Source organism: Ascidiella aspersa, chromosome 4 (assembly GCF_963924565.1).
Source record: "Ascidiella aspersa chromosome 4, kaAscAspe10.2, whole genome shotgun sequence".
In the NCBI taxonomy this organism is placed as follows: Eukaryota; Metazoa; Chordata; class Ascidiacea; order Phlebobranchia; family Ascidiidae; genus Ascidiella; species Ascidiella aspersa.
This window is the reverse complement of record NC_139450.1, coordinates 29,008,151-29,021,980: the sequence shown is the minus strand read 5'-3', so window position 1 is coordinate 29,021,980 and position 13,830 is coordinate 29,008,151. Positions and strand designations below refer to the sequence as shown.

The 13,830-nt window shown below is 39.8% G+C and overlaps 2 protein-coding genes across 2 annotated transcripts in view; one reads left to right on the top strand and one right to left on the bottom strand.

The window, feature by feature from the left end:
* Nucleotides 1-2,818, top strand: part of LOC146157352 (oxysterol-binding protein-related protein 1-like) — a 32,524-nt gene extending 29,706 nt beyond the window's left edge. Inside the window, exons 23-24 of the mRNA XM_083388435.1 lie at nucleotides 1,637-1,727; nucleotides 2,209-2,818. Of these exons, the coding sequence (XP_083244561.1) occupies nucleotides 1,637-1,727; nucleotides 2,209-2,311 (194 nt within the window). The 3' untranslated portion in view covers nucleotides 2,312-2,818. The remainder of the gene's footprint in view (nucleotides 1-1,636; nucleotides 1,728-2,208) is intronic.
* On the bottom strand, nucleotides 2,406-10,512 carry LOC146157351 (transcription factor AP-2-alpha-like). The gene is made up of 12 exons (XM_083388437.1): nucleotides 10,231-10,512; nucleotides 8,350-8,459; nucleotides 7,784-7,898; nucleotides 6,533-6,627; nucleotides 6,101-6,215; nucleotides 5,822-5,879; nucleotides 5,663-5,740; nucleotides 5,265-5,427; nucleotides 4,779-4,897; nucleotides 4,324-4,465; nucleotides 3,700-3,871; nucleotides 2,406-3,139 (listed from the first exon to the last, which is right to left on the bottom strand). Exons 1-12 carry the CDS (start codon nucleotides 10,510-10,512, stop codon nucleotides 2,963-2,965), a joined length of 1,626 nt encoding a protein of 541 aa, XP_083244563.1. The 3' UTR covers nucleotides 2,406-2,962.
* Between the last annotated feature and the right edge of the window lie 3,318 nt (nucleotides 10,513-13,830).

Below are 13,830 nucleotides of genomic sequence, written 5' to 3'. Positions count from 1 at the left end.
GGGCGACCAATTACCAATTACTTCGCGTCTGGCAATAACGTTCGTTCTAATAATTGCAATAACGTTTCGTCTAAGCGTTAAGTTGCAAAAGTAACACGTGCTGGCCATCGAGAAAATGCGCTATAGGGTTACTTAAGGTCAACTTTAGGCCAATATTCAGCGAGGTTATGCAGTTATGCACAGCGCAAATTGTCAAGTATTCGTTATGTCAATAGTAACTTTGTATTCTTTGCAGTACATTATTTAACTGCATAACAGATCAATTAGTCAAAAAAGAAGCACTAAGACCCAACAATGCTTTTCAAAATTGTACCGAATTGCTAAAGAGTTCTGTGTGCAGTGTTGCATTGTACTCACTATTGGCAAAAATATGAGTTTTGGCAACAACCTGGTCAGTGGACATGTATTACAGTTTACACAACTGCTTCAAATGACAGTTGTTAAGAATGTAAAACATTTTTTATTATAATGTACACATGTTAGCAAATTGTTTGGGCGATTTATTGCTGTGAATGTGGGCCCTGTAGGGTAGAAAAAGATTAATCCATTCCCCAAACAAAATCGAGGTTAAATAATTTAATAAAAATATACTAGGATTCGCTATTCTGGATTCGTTATTCTAGATTCGAAACCTATTATTCTAGAATACCTTGGTATTCTACTTTGAACATCCCTAGTTGTGTGTATGCCTTATGGTAAAAAAATACTCCATTTTCGGAAATTACAAAAAGTTTCGCGGTTCACTTTACAATCTCTCGAGGCACAGTTTGGGAATCACTGGTCTAATCTATGGTATATGAGCAGTTGTTGGTTGTTCTACAGTGGCAGGACGTGACTTGTGTTTATAGCTTAGCAAGGAAGGAACGCTAGTATCACTTACTCAATATCTCGGAAGTTAGTCATTTCGAAACCGTCGACAAACGCGCTTGTGAATTCGGTCACTTGTTTTTTCGTTTCCTGAATCGCTTCGCATGTTTAAACGGCGCTTGTTTCACTTCTTCATGACTCGGGCGGTTTCAGTAGTTAGTCGGCTATGACGTATGGAAGCAATGTCAAGGATGAAACATTACGTGTATCACAATCCTTGATATAAATTTTAATTTTAATTTTATATATTTTACTTTTTAACCACCCACCCATATTGGCATTTTGACATGTTTGTTTTTTGTACAGAAACTGATGATGCCTTATAGGCGTAATATATATATTTCTGTAAGATTTTAAGAAATGATTTTATGTTTTATCTGTTTTAATAAATAAACAGTCTTAAGATCCTTGATATGTGTTTGAATTTAATAAGGAATTTATTCGTAACGTCAGTTTTTGTTATCTTCTTCTTTACATGGGCTTCAACATTTGTTCAAGTCGTACCAAAATACTAAATACTTACAACATACTTTGCTTAATTTAATTATGTAAACCGTTTGTGCTTAACCGATCTAAATATGACGGTTAAGGTGGGCAGATTTTTATTCCCTAATTTGAAAAAAACTCCTTGACCATTTACAACTTTTACATCACAAGAAATAAATATTTTATTCAAATAAACAGCAAACTTCTTTCTGCTTTTATTCCCCTGCTTTCTCTCCAAGCAAATACCCGCGCCTAAATTTTATCGTATTTATTCTTCCGTCAGACGGCGCTAGCGAGCACAAGCACAGATTGGAAGAAAAACAGCGGGCGGTGCGCAAGTTACGTCACAAAAAGAAGGGCGAGTGGACACCGAGGTACGTAGTTAGTTCTCCGCCTTTATGACCTGACGTCATCTAAAAAAAAAACGTGGGCGTGACGTTATATCGGCGTCAGTAATCAGAACTTTCAATGAGTCCCAGTCGATAGTTTGTAATTAGTTTCGTTTTCTTAGTTTTAAATTTTTTTTGTATTGGTAAACATTTATATTTACTAACAGCCTTAACCTTTTTATGTGTATTCCTTACTTGCTTTTCTAACCCGAACTTAATCATAGATTAAAACTAAACTACACTTGTTTGGTTTATAACTAAAATTAAGACTGAAAAACAAAATATTTTAAAAATATAATTCTACTCGTTAAAGGACTAAAATTACATTTTTAGCATAAGCTTTGTAAAGCTATATTAAATAAATTACTTCTCAGTCACTTTAACTGAAGATAAGTTCGTCTGATTTAAAACTTTGCCTAAACCTAAAAAATACAACCCTTGCTTTTAACTGCCTTTAAACACACAGGTGGTTTGCGAAAGGGGAAAACCCCGCCACGAAGGGCAGCGATTGGCTGTTCAGCGGCGACTACCTAAAGCGCGATTGGTCCAAGTGCCCTGACATCTTCTAGCGCCCCGAAGCCTTTGTGACGTAACAGACGAAGAAGGGGGCTCGGCGGCGGTGCTAACCCGAATCCTGGGGCGACGCGCCGCGATAGGAAAATTCTAGATCGTGTCTCGTTTTTTGCGTTTATTTTTCATCTCTCCTTTTCAAGTCATACGCACGTATAATAATAATAATAATAATAACGATAAGCAGGCGTTTTTACTTTTTTTCGCGATATGCACAGAGTACAATGAGCGGGGCCACTTCGCCGGTTAAAACACGGAAACGCAGATAAATTGCGGAGTAGAACACGGACATAGGCGATCAAGTTTAATTCGCACGATTACAAGTTTTTCTTTGTTTTGTTCAAATGTACAACCGTCCGCGATTTTAACCGGCGAAATGGCCTTCGCTGGTATTACTATTATTCTTGTTGTTATTATTTTGCAAACAAATCGACGCTTTTAAGAACCACGTGTGTGCAATTATCAAAATAATAAAGTTTTAACGCCGTTCGTCGGCCCTGACGCCATCATCGGCCCGATCGCTTGGTCTCTCTCTTCGCGCGGTCGCTTTATGACGTCACAAGTGGTGGAACAATTAGTCGTTGAAGCGTGAAATGGTCTCCAGGTCGAACAGTCGAGAAAAATGTCATTTTCTTTCTTTCCTCGCTGTTTCATTTCTTCTCGAGCTTGTCCGAAATGTTGTGGGTTGGCAACTGGCTTTGGTGCATGCTCAGGCGGATGACGTCATGCTGGTGTGACGTAGCCGATGATGACGTCTGTATTCCTGACGACACGCCGTTGAGGAAGGGCTTCTTCTCTTGGTAGCGCAGCATCTCCGTCAGGTAGTGCTGGAAAGAGTGAAGGCGATTTAGAAAGAAGTCCCATTTCAGATAAAAACAAAACACAGTTAATTTTAACAAGCGGTCTTCGCGACTAAACACAGGCTATAATTCCGATTTAGCATATTCCGAAATAAGTGAAAGAAACATTTAGATTTCACCAAAATAATTTAGAGCTTGGTCCGAAGGAAATATATTGATTAGAAAATCTTCCACAGGGGATTTGTAAGACAAAAATTTAACTTACTCGGCCCGAAATGGCATTAAACTCCTAAGGCAAGCTGTTAAACTGATATTATGGGGGCTTGAAATGTCGTTTAAATGAAATGCACCACTTTCATACTCTACAGTAAAGATTAACATTTTCTTTAAACAATAAACCCTCACAACATATGAGAACAAATCACTCCACTTCAAGCAAAGAAACAATCATATTATATGCTGAGTGATCGGAGGTTGTAGTAAGACGTATAATAAGAATATCAAAGCGCATTCAGAAGTAGTTATCATACCCACTTCTATAGGGGATTTGAAATTTAAAAAAATCAAATTCTAGCTCTTCGTTTTACCTGGAGTGCTGTAAGAGCGGCGCAGATTGCCGGGGTCCCGAATCCGTGGGTGGTGGAGCTGAAGTGGGTGAGGGGCCTCTGCACCGCGTTGTCCAGGATAGGCTGGGGCCGTGTGTTGCCGATGGGTGAGCGATCCTGAGCCATCAGGTCCTGGATCTCCTTTACGATTTGCCTGGAGTAGAGTCAAAGTATATGATTAAACGCGCTGTACGGTGAAAAATGAGTGGAGGGCATTTTAGGATAAATTTAAGTTGGTTTAACAACTCTACTTCTTAAAAGTGATTTGATCACTTTCCCAAGAGCAATGAATCGTTCGTTTGAACATAATTTCAGCAATTCTGTGGGGGATTTTTTATCGATGTAGCCTAAATGTTAAGTACTAAGGTCGAGAAGTAATAAGTTTTCATTATTGCCTAATCGCTAATGACTTAATCAAGCAACGTTAAGATCAAAAGCCCACCATCGCCAAACAATTTAAGTGTTGTTTTGGTTACACTATAAATGAGTCATGTATTAATCAACTTTCTCCAAAAGTTCCGATAAGTAGGCCAATGACAGTCTTCGCTTTGTTTGATCTAAATCTACTGCGGCAGTTAACAGCAAACAACCAGGTCTAAAACTCACTTCGTGGCTAGGATCATGTTTTTCCGGGTGTGCCAGATCTCGGGGTCCGAGTGCTGCTTGCAAACGAACTCGGCCAATGGCTTGGCAGGGAACTCGGTCTCGCAAACGTACCCGAAGTCGCGCGCCAAATGGACCGCTTCACCTATGAAGAAAATATCAGTTTGTTAGGACCTTGTAGAACAAAACTACTTTTTATCAAATCTGTTTTTTGACCTAGTATATTCTCACTAATATTAAAATACAGCTCCTCTGGTATTTGTAATTATCATCAACTAACGTTTCTGCAACCTATGCAAATCGCCTTCGTCAGGGTAAATGACACCGAATGCTTGTAGTACTACGAGCAATGTTCAGAGGGGCTGTTTTGATTAATATTACTATACCTGGTAGAAACAGTTTATATATATGTTCTCGCTAAGATGTGGTTAACATTCTGAGTCTATTTAATGACGTACCTTCTACGAGCGACGTAAGCAACGTGACGTTGGCGGCTTTCCTCCTTCCAGCTGGCAAGTTGAGGCCGATTTTGTCGAGTTTGTCGCGAAGTCTCTTGCCGCCGTCCTTCGACTTGGCTCTATGGGAAGCAACAAAAAATAAATTTAACTGACTGTGGAAAACTTGTAGATAAAATTGCCAAACAAAAATATCGTTTTTTTAAGTTTAGTGCGACCTACTAGTTTTTGTTTTAAACTATTATCAAGCATTTTTCTACAATATACTTCTTTTTTTTGTAAATATGTAGGCCTATATGTGTTTTTTTGTAAAGATGTATATGTGCAAAACATGACTGGAATTGGTGTGAAATAAATTCAGTCATTCACAACAAAACTATTTTTTACAAAAAAATCTTTCGTTTCGCCCCTAAACATTTCCAAAATTGCGTTGTTTAACCCGATCCGACGGCGGGGATCGAACCGGGACCTTTTGCGTGAGTGACTCACCTCCTGAGGACGCCACCTAGCAGCGACGCGTTAAGGCATTCCGGGGGCGAAAGTCGGCGCTGGATCTCAGCAACTGTGACCTTGTACTTAGAGGTCGAGCTCAGCAGACTGAGGCGGCCTGGCACCGAGCAGAAGACGTCGCTCGGGTTTGCGCCTCCCGTAACTGTGACGTAACATTATGGCATTGTTAGCATGATGCGTTTTTGAATTCAAAACTTGATTTGGCTTCTTGTATATATATATATATATATATATATCGTTTTTTAGAAAAAGTTAGTTATTTGAACAAACTTAATGGCGTATATCTCTTCAAATTCATATGAAATGGAAAAAATCTATACAAAATATACAAAAAACACAATTTTGACGGTGATTTATACAACTTTTGTTTGTCTCACCTGGAATAAGACCAGTTGACGCGTGCGAAACAAAGGAACTTTTCACGTCACGTGGTTTGATTGTTATCGTCTGATTGGCTGCAAGGAAAAAATCAACGGATTAGAACGATGAACAAAAAACGAAACCCAAAAATTATCTGAAAAAGAGCGAAGCCTCACCTTTCTTTATGACACCAGAGTCGGATGTGGTAATGTAGGTGACCTCGCCAGGTTGAGCCTAAGATTATTTAAAGTTTGCCATTATTAACAAATAAAAATACAGAGTAGAACAGCACAAATATGCATATAATTCACAACAAATATTTCTAATAAAGTTACATGCAAATTACCGATTTTTATCGGATAAAATGCTATTAATTTGCATTTAAAAACTGAAACAGATTAAAGCTTAAGATCTCCTCTGGGTATTTTTCTCGCTTCTTTTTGTATTTCATTTACCTGAGTGACGTCATGCATTATGTGTATGGGTGAGAGCATTCCGGATGGCTCCTGACTGACAGCCACGTCACTTGGAATGATGTCATCTTGACAGACAAATTCAAGATCGCCGTTTCTGAAAACAAAACCAAAAAAACTTTTTTTAAAAAATTGTCAACCAAAAAAACAAAACAAAAACAGGACAACATAGAAAGTAGAAACCTTTAAAAGTCCGAGCGACACTTGATTTAAAATTATTTTTTTTATTTTATGTAATTAGGCTACTGCCTTGGGTTGCTATTTCAGAAACTGTGAGCAGTTTTTTTTGTCCGATCCTATCTATTTCGAAGTGTTGTGAGGTTTCCTGCTTATAGAAATTAACGCGCCCCAAAATACTTAAACGGTTAAGAAGGTAAAGCTATTACTAAAAGAAAAATGAAAAGCAGAAGTTACCTTTCGATGACGTGGTGCGGCAGCGACGACTGGATTGCAGGGAGGATTTGCTGCGACATGCGCTGCTGGCCACCGTACGTTGCGTAGGGCTGCTGCTGAAAAACAAAACGCAAACTGTTAGACGCCTATTAGTCGAAATGGCGGCGCGGATCAGAATCCCAGACGTTATCTCACTGAATCGCAGTGTTGTAATGACTTATGTCAATGCGCTTAAGTCACTGTTTTTAAATGACTTGACTTAAGTTTTTGGGGAAAAAGACTTGACTTAAGTCATTTGGACAAATAACTTGGGTAAAATAAAATATTTTTATTAAGCAATTATTTATAAAAAAATGGATTATTTAACTTAATTTTAGCATAAAAATATTTGCTTGCTATATGTTGTGTTTATGTTTATGTTTCTTGTGTTAGTGCGTGCTCATAATCCGGACGAGTTTACCAGTTGTAATAGTTCAAAGTTATATTTTACGACAAGGACTTGACTAGAAGTTGTCTTGCTTTAATTCTGACTTGACTTGGGCAACCGATGACTTGGACTGGGACTTGAATTGTTATTTATTTGAAAAGACTTGACTTGGACTTAGTAATTTCACAAATGTCTCGACTGGGACTTCAATCGTTTCAAAATGACTTGTTTACAACATTACTGATTCGACAAGCGAGGATCGGTGGCGTTTTGAACCGCGGGAATTTGGTTTTAGTTAAACAGCTTCGAATCGTCAGAACGTGACGTCGTTCTGGGCCCGGCCGATGTTGGCGTGTTTACAAGGAAAACAAACGACCTTTAGGGCATCGAACACACTTTCGCAGGCGTTTGATGAAAAAAAATCTCAAGATTTGATTCAAGGGGCTTAAAAAGAACAGTTGTTTAAAAGCACTGGTACCACACTTTACAAAAGATGTTCCGTAAACGTGAAATGCTAGGTATGTCGTTTAGAACATTGTCACAGGTGCCTGCTAAAGAAAAACACCTCACTTTACACTGGATGAAAATAAATGCAAATATTTTTAATTTTACTCTTTTAGAATTAGATAAATTCGTCAAGCCTAATTGTTATTCGCGCTATTCGTAATTCCACACGCCACTCTTAAGTGAAAAATAAAACTTTTTTGTATGATTGAGCCTTAACAAAATGAGACTAGTTTTTACCATTGAACCCTAACAAAATGAATGTTTTTTTTTGTTTTATTAAACCCTAAAATCACACTGCTGTGTAGGGGATTGGCCTTTTGGGCTTTCGTCTCGCTCACCTGTATGTAAGGGTCGTGTATGTTGTGGAAGTCAATGTGGGGCGTCGGCTGGTGGGTGTAGTGGGGTGGGGGGAAGTAAGCCTGCTGGAAGTCGATCGAATTCACCGGCTGGTATCTGCGCAAGGTAACAAAGGTTCCGATCAAAATAGTTTAAGAATGATGATACAAAAGTCAGGACTTCACATAGTTTAAGAAAATTCTACTGGTACAAATTTATTTACACTTTCGTGTTGAAACTTTGTGCTTTGTGACTGTGAGTTTTATTAGTTTAAACCAACCTTTTGAATATTTATGTTTTGGTGGCAATAAAATGTCTATCCGAAATTTAATCCCTTATTCTACCTGTAAGCTTAGAATTTAAATCCATTATAGAAAATTTTAGCTGTTTTTTTTAATTAGTTTTCTAGGATTTAACCTACTTAAACCACAGGAGTCCTGATATAATTTTGCCAAAAAAGCACACTTGACCTTCTACCAACCCCGTGGCGCCCCTAGCGGAAATTGCCCAACAACAAAACAACAGCAGCGTCGAGACTTACTGTGACGTGAACTCTGACGTCACGAGCCGGGTGACGACAGAGGTGGGAGTGGGGCTGTAGGTTTGCAGCGCTTCGGTGGAAACGGTGTCGAGCTGCGTGAACTTGTTCTGGTCCGGATTGGTAGAATCAGGTCGCGGCTGCAAAGGAAACTGTTTTCACAAGGGTTTAACGCATAGGCCGGTTTACCAGCCATTATAATTTAAGGTTCGACTTAAAATGGCAAATATTGAAAGTAAATAAATCAAACTATGAAAATGTTAAGGTATGTGTTTTGAGGATAACCGCAAACACATAAGGATTAACGGCTAAAGAATGAAAACTATGTGATGGATGCTTTTTACAATTGTTTAATGCAGGCCGGTTTACTAGCCATTATGGTTTAAGGTTCGATTTAGATTGGCAGTTATTGAAAGTAAATAAATCAAGCTAAGAAAATGTTCAGGTAACTATTATGAAGATGACTGTAGCAGCTAAACGAAGAAAATGTTTAATGATTGCTTTTGACAAGGCGGTTTACCAGCCACAATAATTGCTTGATTTTAAATTGCACATAAAAAAATGGACATATGTCTAACCATGTATTATGAGGATGACTGTAAACACAGTGAGAGTTAAAAGCTCAACAGAGTAAACTATGCGATGATTGCTTTTCACTGGTTTAAAATGGACCAGTTTATACCGCACAGCACCTTTAAGGTCACGGTTTTTCTCTACTACTTGGTCAGAAGGCCACTTGGCCGTTTCTGGTAAAAAACAAGATTATCGATAAAAACTTTTAAAAGCGGTCGAGCATTAGGATTTTTTTCATTTTTTTTACAAAACATGTGTTTAATGCATTGTACATTGGTTTAAGGTAAAAAACTAAGGTTCAATAACGATTATTAGTTGGCCGTACCAATCGCTGCAAAACACCGCGATGGTATCTTTGTTTTAGGTGTAAGCGTTTCTATTGGCATTCTGCGTGATCGTCTGGAATTATCCAGGCTTACTGGTTTATGTATACAGTGTACACTAAACGTTTAAATTTTGATGTGCGATTTTATGTTGAAACTGCTGCATATAAAACATGCAATCATTACACCTACTTTTTTATTCAATAATTTTTCAATTTTTGTAATCCCTATTTAATCGCTGTTTAATTTCCTCGCATTTGTCATTCTCGATTTTAATTGGGTCATACACATCTAAAGCCATTTTTAGATGATAATTTTAACTATGAAATTAAATGACCTCCAAATTCCATAAAAGGCATGGACGCAGAGTTGTATTACAACAACTTTTTCCCGAACAAAAGCGAGTGAAACTAATCCCGCATAATCGCGCATCATCGTTTTGCAAACTTGACTCGCTCGGTCGCCTTTTTGACACCGCGCCCCATTATGTCGTAATAATAGCGACGGCAATGACACCTTTGTTTGTGCTGACGCGTAAACAAAAGCGATACACCCCCGGGCTCGACCTCGCCACGACTGTGACGTCACAATGATCGACTATCAGGCGCGCGCGCGCGAAACGCGTCGGCTCACGATTTTAGAAGGCTCGAGGTTCGTGGAAGCGAAAGTGGCCAATTAAATTTGGCGAAAAACAGTGTTTAAAGAGGTGTTTTTTGGATGTAAAAATACTTTTTTGAAAGGATTTAAAAAATTCCTGAATTCTAGCGTATTTCGATTTTCGTTTTTAAAATAACAAAACAAATTAAGTTTTTTATAAAAAAATTTAAAAAACATTTAAAAGTTTAAATCAACCTAAAAGAAATATCCTCGTGACGTCACATAAAGCATCGCTGAACAACTTCCATTTAACCGCGATTTGGGGCGAAATTCACACAGCCAAGTGTGACGTCACACACCTATATTATGGCGTCACAACACACATGCACCCCTAACACACAAACTCGTATATACTTACGTCCAGCGATTGCTGAAGCAGCGCGAAGCTCGGCATGGCGGTCGACTGATGCTGGCTGGAGTCTAGTTGGGGGTGTTGCCCCCCCACCACGATGACGTGGCCCTCCTCGAGACGAGGGCGCTTGGCGGCCGGGGGGGTCATGCGATGCTCGCTCTCATCCGAAATGAGGATGGTCTGGGCGGCCTCGGAGTGGATTGGAAGGGTGACCGAGTGAGATGGTGGGGGGCGTTGCAGGTGGGGGGACTCGCTACCCCTGACTGTGAGGGTCCGGATTTCGCTCATTTTTTCCTTTAATTGCTCGTGCACGGGGCTCGATTTAAATTGCTACTTTTTTCTACGTATTTGCTGATTTTTGAGTAAGAGTAAAAGTCTGGAAAATTATGAAGAAAATCGAGTTAGGACATGAAAACTTATTACGAATAAAATTTCGAAAACAGATAAAAATTAACCGAGTTCGGGACATTTTGTTGCGAACTGTTTTTAGGCTATTTGTTGTTTCATTTAATGGTATTGTTAAAATTAAAAAAATGCATAAAAGTTATGGCTGCTTGACGAGAATTGCAGTTTCTTTGCGATTTTTTCGATTAAATCTATAACCCCTAACTGAAGATTTAATACGAATTTAAAATGGGTGACCGTAGAGCGTAAAATTATTTTATTCTAAATCAAAACTGAAAACTAATACTGGCTGGCTACCGTGCATGACTTTTATCGAATTGAAAAATAAGTTTGTATTTATGAAATTAAACAAATAAAACTTTTAAAATCATAGGAGGAACAGAAGAAATATATTTAAATGCTATGCTGCAAAAATCTTTGCAAATAACTAATAACTATTTATATATGTGTTTTACTTTTTGGGCGTATTTTATTTGCTTATATGTTACAAACTGAATTCAAAAACAAAATTGGCCCATAAAAATGCCTAAAAATAACACAAGCAAAATAATATGTAATTTGTTATATATTTTTTAAAAAAAAAACGACTGAAAATTTCAGGACGTTTTGCCTCAAAGTCCGATACACAGTTAGCGGCCGCCATTTTCATCGCTTCGCGGTCTCAGCTTGAAAATTTTTGCGCCCGAAGCGCCCACGTGACTTTTATCTTACGTAGGGAATAGGACGCGGAAAATGACAATTTAATTTTTTTTAAATCGTATTTTCCGCAAACTTGCCTATGGCAGTAAGGCAAACCTTGCGGAAGACGTGTTTGCGCGATTTTTTGAACGGTAAAATTTTCAGGTCGCGTGTTTTTTCGCGCAGAGTACCAAGCGGAGTGAAACGCAATATTCTACGCGGTCGGTTGAAATAAAAATCCACATTAGAGATCTCTATCCTTGGCAGGTGCGGGTCTGTGGTGCTCTGGTGCGTTAAATCGCGCTTTAATCGCGACTTTTCGCGGCCTTTTGGCGGCGATGTGTTTTCGCCGGCAATTAAGTGCCTTAAAACAACAATTCTGAAATAAACTGGCGGCCTGCTCGAATTCTGCACTAAATTGCTTTCAAAAATCCTCGGGCGAGGCCCGGAGCTCCTACCTAAGGCTACACCTGCAGTCACAAACTAAATCTCCTCGCCGATTGCCCGGCTACCAGTTCTTCTGCTTTTTTTCAAACACAAACGGGCGAGGAATTTCGCCGCGGCCGCGCGTATTTGGCCTGGGGCGGGTGAAGGCGATCGTCATCGGCCAAGCGATCCGATCATTTTCTAAACAACGGTCCTGTGTACGTGAAATCCACCTGAAGAGGCTCTCTCTTGCTTGTTGTGCTGCTGCTACCGCTGCTGCTGGTTTAAATGCCTCTAGGGCGACGGTGGCGACTTATAACGCGACTCTCTCCACCGACCGTCGCGCACTTTTCGAAAGTCGCGATTGATAAGAAGCGATTAGGACTCTGAGACTCGACGTTGCACAATCGTAGCGCCCGAGCCAATGGCGCGCGATGCAATCAACGCGAAACAATGCCCAGGCTCGCGCCCCGCGTTCGGCTGCTTGCGCGCGCGATAAGACGAGCACATTGTTGTCTTTCGTTGGCGTTTTTATCAGCGACTTTCGTGCGCGAAAGGGCCGGGCCATTGTGCCTGCGAAATAACAGTCGCCAGCGTCTGCTGACCGTGGAAATTTGCTAAACATAATAAAAGATAAAAATTGAGGTTTTGGAGCGAGATTTAACGAAGAGGAGTTTAGCTGAAACCCGTAAATCGCAATTTCATCCAGAGCCATATACGAATAAGAAGCCTTGATTTTGTTTTTCAAGTTTCTGGAAACGGATCACGCAATCTTCGGCGCTTTAGGATGACGAATCAGTTTTCTCGTTTATGAAGGTTCTCGTTCGCGGAAGATGACTAAGCGGGCGTTACTGTTCTTGATTATTATTTACGCCAAGTCGGATAGTAACCTTAAAGAGCTACAACTCTCCGAGTCACGAAGCTATACTGACGACTCACAGACTCATCAAAAACCACCGCAACGGCGTGATGGCTGGGGCCACCAGGGGCCCAACGGGGTCGGTGGGCCCCATAAAACCCCCATCCATCGTCGGATAGACCCAGGGGTTAGCACGCGACCGGTAGCCGTAAACCGTAAACGCCACACTTACACGGTAAGGCGAGAGTCCCTTGTGACGGATAAAACGTCTTTACTGCGGCGTAATGGCTCCCCAGCACGCGCCAGAAATCAAAAGATGATTTTATTTTATTTTTTGGTTTTATTGCGACAGAAATTGCAAGTGAGAGACAAAAGTAGGGCAGCGGCGGCGATGCGTTTGACAAAAAGAGCGCCCCGGGGCAGAAATAAACAAACGATTACACGAGAATTTCAAGTTCAACGGAGTTTGATCCGGCAAAAATGAAGGCGGACCTTTGCTAAATAAATGAAGGCAGACCTTAACCAAATAAAACAGACCTTTGTTTTTGTGTGCAAGTTTATTGGGCAACATAGAAGGCAAAAACTTATGAACTGAGCCAATGTTGCGAGTTCGAATATTAAGTCTTGTATATACTAAGCGATAAACTGACGGGATCTTTACTGTAGGTCTGTGGATCACGTTTTTAGTATTTTGTTACAGTGAATTTTGAAACTAGCAAACTTACACCTGATCAATGTCGTTCAGTAGGTATCGTAATTGCATCCATACTTGCTTTTCTATCAATATAAACAATTGTAAATTCGTTTGTAGCCTTAAACGCAACTCCCAATCGAAAACTTAAAACACACAATAGTATATTAGGTTTAACCACACGGTATGGTCAAGCATACGACTTGCAAATGGCTATAGTCTGTTTAGGCGGCAAACGCCATGCTGGCAATTAAATCCTTTTCGGCAGAGAGAATCCTGGAATTATTGGTTATCTACTGCAAGGGTTCTTAAACTTTTGGGGCTGCGCTCCCCTTGAGACAATTTATTTAGACCCCCCTCCCATGCGACTAGTATAATTCGCAGTAAAAATGATCACCACTACACAGGGGGTGTTTGTAGAACCACCGATAATGCAAGGAGGCGCTTAAATGTCAAACCTGCAATTTATGCGAAATTAATAAATGTGTTTTTTGGAAGCTAAATGCTAGTTTAGCAATGCAATTATGTAATTCAGAATCGAACTTTC